At 38.7% G+C, this 10,000-nt stretch overlaps 1 protein-coding gene across 2 annotated transcripts in view; it reads right to left on the reverse strand.

Moving 5' to 3' along the window:
- mia2 (MIA SH3 domain ER export factor 2) overlaps positions 1-10,000 on the reverse strand; it is a 38,060-nt gene that overhangs the window by 1,898 nt on the left and 26,162 nt on the right. For both annotated transcript variants that reach the window (XM_061895803.1, XM_061895802.1), the window contains exons 14-24: positions 8,660-8,782; positions 8,380-8,520; positions 8,139-8,229; positions 5,395-5,462; positions 5,241-5,311; positions 5,067-5,168; positions 4,862-4,958; positions 2,209-2,276; positions 2,014-2,099; positions 1,778-1,891; positions 496-654 (exon numbers count right to left, since the gene is read on the reverse strand). In XM_061895803.1, the coding sequence (XP_061751787.1) occupies positions 496-654; positions 1,778-1,891; positions 2,014-2,099; positions 2,209-2,276; positions 4,862-4,958; positions 5,067-5,168; positions 5,241-5,311; positions 5,395-5,462; positions 8,139-8,229; positions 8,380-8,520; positions 8,660-8,782 (1,120 nt within the window). The remainder of the gene's footprint in view (positions 1-495; positions 655-1,777; positions 1,892-2,013; positions 2,100-2,208; positions 2,277-4,861; positions 4,959-5,066; positions 5,169-5,240; positions 5,312-5,394; positions 5,463-8,138; positions 8,230-8,379; positions 8,521-8,659; positions 8,783-10,000) is intronic.

The following is a 10,000-nucleotide window of genomic DNA, read 5'->3' on the forward strand; positions in this document are numbered from 1 at the left end:
AAAATTACAAATACTGAATCAAAGTGCTCTACCCGTATCCTTTTTCTCGATGTGGCTATTGGTGGAAAAAGTTTAGACACCCTTTGATTAGTCACTTTTCAACTACTACATACGTTTACAATTACCATTACTGGCAATACAGTACTGATAAACAGCTTCAAGACACAATGAGGATTGATACGAATATGAATGCAAGAAACCAGAGATGACATATACATGTCGTAAAAGTATAAGTCAGTGCTTCTCAATTATTTTCTGCATGACCCACTTGAATTAAAATGAGAACTAATTACTTACTGCTTCTACTGGGTTTAACTGACAGGTAGCCTGTTGATTAAATTTAGCACTGCTGCTACCTAGCTACAGACTTGTGTATCGTTGTAACATGAATACAAGAATGGAGACACAAATAATGAAATTCTGCCTACTAAGAATCATCTAACTTTAAACCTTTGTGTTTAGCAGGATTTTTTTCTTTAATAAATAAATACACACCCTGAGGTGGAAGTTGCCCAGGGGGCATCGGTAGGGGTCCAGGTGGAGGTCCCCTGCGATCTCTTTCCCATGAAGGAGAAATAGAGCCACTGTCTGAGCGTGGACCTCCACTCCGCTCCAGCTCTCCTTGGCCACTGGGCTCTCCTAGAGAACGGGGCACTGGAAGAGAAACCATGACAGTAAAACAGAGTATGGTGCATGGTTGAAGAGAAGGAAACATATCAGTGTAAAAAGTATCAGGAAAAATATTCTGATAACAAAATATAAGGCAAATAATCCAAAACATGTCATTTGTTACATGAAAAAATATTTTAATTCCACAGTTTTGATATTTACTCATGGTAAAAGAGCATGCATGTTATTTTTGACAAGACAGTTTAGTCGAAAAGCAGCAAATTGTTAATGTCAACAAAACATGCATTTCACTTGTAAATTTATCACAATTTTAAGTCACAACACACCTCATTTAATATGGTAAAGTTCCATATGCTCCACTAGAGCACTGTTTAAAAAGATTTAACCAATGAAAAATAAAAAGTAACCATTTAATATTGATTCTTTCCAACTGGATGTTTTTGCGGTGTTATTGTCTCGCTTGGTTTGAAGTAAACCTGCAACAAACTGTATATTAGAGCAGTGGTTCTCAAATGGAGGTACGCGTACCCCTGGGGGTACTTGCAAGTATTCCAAGGGGTACGTGAGATTTTTTAAAAAATATTCTAAAAATACCAACAATTCAAAAATCCTTTATAAATATTTATTTTGAATAATACCTAAATAAAATATGAATGTGAGTTCATAAACTGTGAAAAGAAATGCAACAATGCAATATTCAGTGTTGACAGCTAGATTTTTTGTGGACATGTTCCATAAAGATTTATCTTTTTGTGAAGAAATGTTTAAAATTAAGTTCATGAATTCAGATGGATCTCTATACAATCCCCAAAGAGGGCACTTTAAGTTGATGATTACTGCTATATGTAGAAATCTTTATTTATGATTGAATCGCTTGTTTATTTTTCAACAAGATTTTAGTTATATTTATTTTATTTTTTTTCCCAAATAGTTCAACAAAGACCACTACAAATGAGCAATATTTTGCACTGCTATACAATTTAATAAATCAGAAACTGATGACACAGTGCTGTATTTTACTTCTTCATCTCTTTTTTTCAACCAAAAATGCTTTGCTCTGATTAGGGGGTACTTGAATTACAAAAATGTTCACAGGGGGTACATCACTGAAAAAATGTTGAGAACCACTGTATCAGGGCACACATACCTCTGGGTGACAATCTGGCCAGAGAACTTTCTATAAGTGTTGGAGGAGAAAGTAAAGCTCGGCTTTCAGACGCAGGTCGACCAAGAGGAGAAGAACCATATGGCAGTCTTTCAGCTGGTGAAGTAGAACAGTTTGCAAAGTTAAATAACCAGGACGTCTTGACCCTACATTTATAAGTTAGGGTTCAAATACTGTACTGTGTAATATTTTGTGTATGTATTTGTGTGGGTGTTGACCTCGGAAAGGTAAAGGCCTGGCCAGACTGTCCAAAGCAAAAGGATCTTTGTCGAGGGCTTCCATCTTAAACTGTGTGTCTGTAATCCTATAAACAAATATTTTGTGTGTGATGCATTTAATAAAAAAACTCAAATAAGTTCCAATGTTCTAAGAATTCCAAAAATGTATCTTGGTCTTTTAAATTCTCTGCTTACTTCTGCCTGAAGAGGGCGTTCTCTCTCTTGAAGTCTGCTAGCTCTCTATCTGCTGCTCGGGCTGCCAGCTTTACAAAAAAAGGTTACTCAGAGACATTTGTTACTTACTGTGTGTACATGCAGAAAAGCTTGCTATGAAAAGACGTAATGTTTGATTAAGGTTCCATTAAATTGTGTAGTTACGATGTATGTACATGTAAATCAGCTTGCTATAAAAATGTAATGTTTGATTATCCATCCATCCATTTTCTACCGCTTATTCCCTTTCGGGGTCGCGGGGGGCGCTGGCGCCTATCTCAGCTACAATCGGGCGGAAGGCGGGGTACACCCTGCATTCCATTAAAATGTGTAGTTACAATGTATGTACATGTAGATCAGCGTGCTATAAAAATGTAATGTTTGATTAGCATTCCATTAAAATGTGTAGTTACAATGTATGTACATGTAGATCAGCTTGCTATAAAAATGTAATGTTTGATTAGCATTCCATTAAATCGTGTAGCTACAATTATAATTAGGGGTGTCCCAGGCCAATATTGGTATTGGATATTGCTAGCAACTCGCATCTAAAATCTCTGATATAAGCGCTCCGATACTAGCAGTCCTGCAGCGTGTTTAGTTGTTCATTGCTGGACAGCCAGTTAACAGGAAAAAGTCCTCTAATAGGTATGCAGAGTTTGGCCTTTCTTGTCCATCCATCCATCCATCATCTTCCGCTTATCCGAGGTCGGGTCGCGGGGGCAACAGCCTAAGCAGGGAAACCCAGACTTCCCTCTCCCCAGCCACTTCGTCTAGCTCTTCCCGGGGGATCCCGAGGCGTTCCCAGGCCAGCCGGGAGACATAGTCTTCCCAACGTGTCCTAGGTCTTCCCCGTGGCCTCCTACCGGTTGGACGTGCCCTAAACACCTCCCTAGGGAGGCGTTCGGGTGGCATCCTGACCAGATGCCCGAACCACCTCATCTGGCTCCTCTCGATGTGAAGGAGCAGCGGCTTTACTTTGAGTCCCTCCCGGATGGCAGAGCTTCTCACCCTATCTCTAAGGGAGAGCCCCGCCACACGGCGGAGGAAACTCATTTCGGCCGCTTGTACCCGTGATCTTATCCTTTCGGTCATGACCCAAAGCTCATGACCATAGGTGAGGATGGGAACGTAGATCGACCGGTAAATTGAGAGCTTTGCCTTCCGGCTCAGCTCCTTCTTCACCACAACGGATCGGTACAACGTCCGCATTACTGAAGACGCCGCACCGATCCGCCTGTCGATCTCACTTGGCCTTTCTTGTATTTTAGTAATTTAGAAAAGGTAAACATGGCAGGTTGAAGGCCTCTATAAGCTGGAGCTACACAACAGTTAAACACACAATAGCACAAAAGCGAAGCATACTGTAAGTGTCCTTAATTGAACAATAATGCATTTTAAAACAGTCTAAACACGTATAAAACAGTTACCGGTATAGTTGCATATTACTTACAGATTCAAACTGTCCAATGTAGAAGCGTATTAAAAAGTATCCATTCAACTCTGTGTCAATGAGCTTAACTTAAATTGTTATACAATTTAATAAATCAGAAACTGATGACTTAATTATTGTGGGCACTAGGGTTCCGCCAAAAATACCAATTACCCCTCCACTTTAACTTAGACAGAATAAGTCAATTCCAAACAGTTGATAATACAATATAAAGATGATACAGTTAGTGTTTACATTAATTGTTCACTGTTGAGAGTAATTTCACTTGAACAAGCCTTTTCTGACTACAAAATTAAAAAAGTAAAGTATGAATGATTCCCACTTATATCGTAATGCAGGGGTCGGGAACCTTTTTGGCTGTGAGAGCCATGAAAGCCAAAGATTTTAAAATGTATTTCCGTGAGAGCCATATCATATTTGTTAACACGGAATACAACTAAATGCGGGCAGCACGGTTGCAGAGGGGTTAGTGCATCTGCCTCATAACACGAACGTCCGGGGTTCGATCCTGCGCTTGGGATCTTTCTGTGTGGAGTTTTCATGTTCTCCCCATGACTGCGTGGGTTCCCTCCAGGTACTCTGGCTTCCTCCCACTCCCAAAGACATGCACGTGGGGATAGGTGGATTGGCAACACTAAATTGGCCCTAGTGTGAGAATGTGAGTGTGAATGTTGTCTGTCTGTGTTGGCCCTGTGATGAGATAGTGACTTGTCCACGATGTACCCCGCCTACTGCCCGACTGCAGCTGAGAAAGGCTCCAGCGAACTCCCGCGACCCCAAAAATGGACAAAAGGTAGAAAATGGATGGGGTATAATAAGTCTCTAATTCTTTTTAATTATTTTAATAACATTATTATTTCTTGAACAGGTGCAGTAGAAAATAGATGGATGGATTAAAATGCATGAGAATGTTTTATATTTTGAATGTTATTTTTAACATCGTGATTACCAGCGGTATTATTCATTACTTATTGTGTTAAGCAGTGTCAGCTAAGATTTGTCTGAGAGCCAGATGCAGTCATCAAAAGAGACACATCTGGCTCTAGAGTCATAGGTCCCCTACACCTGTCGTAACGGATTAAGATCAGTATCGACCAATATGCAAGGCTGCAATATTGGTATCGTAGCGGTAGTGAAAACGTTGTATTGGGACACTGTTAATTATTATAGCAGTTTTTTTACCCAGTTATTGTGGGCCTTCTTCTCATGGGCTGATATCTGGGTTTGATATGACTGCTTGGTTTTCTCCAGCTCTTCTTCCATCTCCTCTGCACGAAGCCTGAAGAGACACATGCATACATATACAGATTTTTATTATATACAGTACCGGTATATACAGTATATGTGTATGAATAGATTTATTAAAATACATTATGGCAGCATCTACCTATAGTTGTTGAGTTCTTCCATGGCCAAAGCAATGTTTTTGTCTGCTTTATTTAATTTTTCCTCTTTCTGCAGGCGCTCCTTTTCCTCAACTGTGAGCAACCTGCACACACATTGTGGTCTATTAAAAATATACTTAAAATATTTTAAGTAACTTATCTGTGTGTGTAAGTACCTGTGTAGTTTGAGCTCATTCTCTTGATACATTTCAGTCATAATTTGGAGTTTCTGTTGCAGTCGCTGAACCTAGCACATTAAAAGCAGTATTAAACTGAGGCAAATGAACGTAGAACGTTACAATAGCACACAGGCGCGTTGAAATGATCTACCTCGTCAGAGTAGTGCTTTGTATCTGCTTGCATAGATAATTGCTCAGTCTCCAATTCCTTAATGCTCACTAGAAAAAAGGCACAAACAGAATCATTATTGTCCCAGGTATTATCTGTGCTGTTATGCATCATACAGTATATATCACGTATGGCTTTTAAAGGGGAGTCAACAGTTAAGCAAATAGTGCAGCTCTGTGAGACATTGTTGGCACTTTTTTTTAATGGTTATTTATCGGATTTTATGGGCGGAATAATGGAGCTCCCATTGGCTCGGCTGTAGGTGGACTTAAATTTACGTTTATTTAATATTTAGAATTTTTTTTTTTTAAATCCATCTGTCGTCATGTCTTTCATGATGATTGTGAATGATGGGCAAAATTCCAAAAACAGTGCAGTTCCCCTTTGAAGCTGGAATGTCCTCTTGTATCACATAGCTTGTGACCCCTTTGATGGCACCATTTGTGATCAAAATTATTCAACCCCCCCACAATTTTGGTGTTTTAGCAAGTTGGACATTTATTCCGTATTTTGTTTATAGTCATATCAAATAAAGATGTGTCAAATAGACAAATGCAACTTAAATTGTAACACTGTATTTTACAAAATACCAAAAAAGGACATTTTTCTTAATATCTCATTGACAAAATTATTCAACCCCCTAGTTACATGCATCTTTAGTACTTAGTAGAACACCCTTTGGCAGTAATTACATCCTTCAAATGTGATACATAACCGGACGCAAGCTTCTTGCAACGATCTACAGGTATTTCAGCCCATTCCTCTTGGGCAAAGGCCTCCAGTTCATTCATATTCTTGGGCTTGCGTGCTGCAACTGCCTTCTTCAAGTCCCACCATAGGTTTTCTATAGGATTTATTTCTGGCGACTGAAGGCCACTCCAGAGTCTTCCAGCCCTTCTTCTGCAACCACTCTGATGTTGATTTGGAGGTATGCTTGGGATCGTTGTCCTTTTGGAAGGTCCAACGTCTCCCAAGCCTCAGCTTCGTCACTGACTTCAGGACATATCCTGGTAGGAAATAAAATTCATAATGCCTTGAACGCGCTGAAGATTCCCGGTACCTGAGGCAGAGAAACAGCCCCAGAGCATGATTGATCCCCAGCCATGCTTAACAGTAGGCAAGGTGTTCTTCTCTTTGTAAGCTTCATTTTTTCTCCTCCAGACATAATGTTGATTCATAGGCTCAAAGAGTCCCACTTTTGTCTCATCACTCCATAGAACAGTTTCCCAAAACCTTTGGGGTTTGTCCAGATGATTTTTGGCATACCTGAGTCTATTTTTCTTGTCCCTGGTAGTCAGAAGTGGGGTGCGCCTGGGAGTTCTGGCATGGAGGCCTTCATCTCGTAGTGCGCGCCTTATTGTCTGGGACGAAACCTGTGTTCCCCCTCTGCAATGTCCTGTTGTAGTTCCTCAGCTGTTACCCGGGGGTTTTTCACCACTGTACACTTCAAATACCGGACAGCAGTTGCACACAGCATCCTCTTTCTACCACGCCCAGGTAGTGTTTCCACTGGGCCTTTAGCTTTGAACTTGCGAATTATGCTCCCAACTGTGTGTCTTGGAATGTGTAATGTCTTTGCTACTTTCTTAAATCCATATCCTTTCTTATGAAGAGAAATTACCTCCTCTCTTGACTTCTTTGACCACTCCCTGGACTTCACCATGTTGCAAATACACCATTGACCATCTACAAGAAACTGAGCGTCACAGTCTTTTTCAATCAGTTTAATTGTTGCTCGTTATGGTTCTAATCACCTCTACAGGTGTTTTCAACACCTGATTGAAAAGACCTTATTCAAATTCTGTTCTTAAGAGTTATGATCTTCAAGGGGTTGAATAATTTTGCAATGAGATATTAAGAGAAATGACACTGTTTGGTATGTTACAAAATATAATTTTGTAAATCAAGTTGCATTTGTCTATTTAATGCATCTTTATTTGATATGACTATAAACAAAATACGGAATAAATGTCCAACTTGCTAAAACACAAAAATTGTGTGGCGGTTGAGTAATTTTGATCACAACTGTATATTAATAAGGTCGAAATTCCGTATGACAGTTTTGACCTTGTTTGCTATTTTCATGCGTTTAGTATAATTTCATTATTGTTTCTTTTTGAAATCTCTTGATGGATTAGCGCCACAATATATGACAGACCTTCTAAAAATGTACACCCCCACAAGGTCTCAGAGGTCAGCTGATCAGTTTCTTCTTGTCGTCCCAAAAACCCATTAAAAATCCAGAGGCAATCATGCATTTTCTGCTGTGGTTCCAAAACTTTGGAACAATATCCCTCTTGCTATACGGACGGCTCTGTCTTTAGTGAGTTATAAATTACGTCTTAAAACATATTTTTACTCTTTGGCTTTTAAACCGGCATGAGAGTTGTGTGATTTTAGTCTGTTTTATTTTCTTTGATGCATTTTACGTTTTTTTTTTTTTTTTGTTAAATGTTTTATATTATAGACTCTTAGTATGTATGTCCCACCTTCTGTGCAGCACTTTGTGAAACGTTTATGTTTTTTTTAAATGTGCTATATAAATAAAGTGGATAGGATTAGAAAATATCACTGATTGGAAAGACCAGCAATAAGATGCATGTTATATATCTGGAAAAAGGAAGGTTCAAATAAATCACTAACATTAGATATGATGAATGATATGAACTTAAGATCTATTATGGATGATGATGATGATAGATCTCTAAATGGCACTCAACACTTACCTTCTAAATCTTCTTTAGCTTTTACTTCATCATTCAGTTTGGCAAACACTCTGTCCTTGTCTTCATCTACAGATTTGAGGTCTGCATTTAACTACATCCAAATCAAAAGATGCCACGTTAGGATTGTATGGAAGTGTTTTACTCTTAATTAGTCATCTAAAAAATTGCCAGCCACATACTGTGTGTTAATTATCAGGAAACGTGGCAGAATGTAATTGAGTCCAGGTTATTTCTTAAATACCTTAGCAGCGTAAATAAGTTTCTGCACTTTCTGGAGATGGACTTGTGAAGAGTCTGTTTTTCCATTCTCTTCGTCTCTCCCTGGAGTCCCTTCAAGTTCAGCATCCCAAGCTTTCATTCCCAGCAGCCGATCAGTGAGAGACTGAAAAACAAATCCTTAACTGTTTAAATACGAATGATAAAATATTTATATTGGTCAAGATGTGTATTGTATATATAAATAAGACATATTTATCTTGGTCAATATGTGAATTGTATATAATATCAAAGCAAGCACAAACCATAATACGTTCATCCTTATTGGCCACATCCTGTTGCATTCCGCTGTGGGCCATTTCACACCTCCTCATCTCCTGCTCCAGCTCACTCACTCGTTCGGCCCATCCCTCCACCTGCTGCCTTAACTGCAAATGGAACAGATGGATAGTAAAGATTAGAGGTGGGAAAAATTATAAATTCTTCTTTGATGCATCATGATTGTATTGTGGACGATTCTGAATCGATGGACAAATGTCCAAATGTGGATTATTTATGTAAGTTAAATAAAGTAATAGGTTTTAAAATACAAATCTACTGCAGACGGAGGGAGAAGGAGAGAAAGAGTAATGCTAGCCGTAGCGCTAAACTAGCTTGAACCATGTAGTGAAACAACAAAATAAATGCTTTTCTCTCACAGACACACAGTCACCGTGTACATATATGTACATATACATATATACACACACACATATATATATATACACACACATGTATATATACATATACACACACACACATATATATATATATATACATATACACATACATACATACATATACACATACATACATATATATATATATATATATATATATATATATATTTATATATACATATACATATACAGTTTAGCGACCACTATATAACCTTCTGCACGCGCAAAATAAGTAGACCTAAAGCCAATGGCCACATAACAGCTCAATCCAGATCCCTTAAAAAATACAACAGTGATAATTTCAACCTCAAATTAGATGAGTGGGACTGGTCCCCTGTTCTCACGAGCAACCTGGTTGAGGATGCTTGGGATCGCTTCAAAACAGCGTTCCTAGCTATACTGAATGATATGGCTCCCATGAGAACAGTCAGGATCAAAGCCCGCTCTGAACCATGGATCAATCCAGACCTATTAGCTGCCATAAAAGACAGGGACAGAAAATATTTCGAATACCAAAAGTGTAAAACCAAAGTAAATAAACAACCCAATAATAATTACCTCAAATCACTCCTTTCAACGCTCAAAAAGCAATGCAATAAATTAAAAAATAAGACAAACAACCCGACTAAATCCTTAAAAAAAATATATATCAATGACAAAATAGAGGAAAACACAAATAAGCCACGTGAGCTCTGGAAAATTCTCAACAACCAGCTTCCTGGATGCAGCCAGAAACTTAAAACCAGACTCACCAACATCAACATCAAGGAGGGTGAAGCCCTCATTACAGACAAAATAGAGGTAGCAAGCAGACTTAATACCTTTTTCACCAACATAGCCACAACTCTCATAAACAAGCTATCCCAACATTCTGTCCGCTTTGGTGTAGAACACATTAAAGCCTTCTACAGAAAGCTAGGAGTAGTC

Source organism: Nerophis ophidion, linkage group LG03, assembly GCF_033978795.1.
Source record: "Nerophis ophidion isolate RoL-2023_Sa linkage group LG03, RoL_Noph_v1.0, whole genome shotgun sequence".
NCBI lineage: Eukaryota > Metazoa > Chordata > Actinopteri > Syngnathiformes > Syngnathidae > Nerophis > Nerophis ophidion.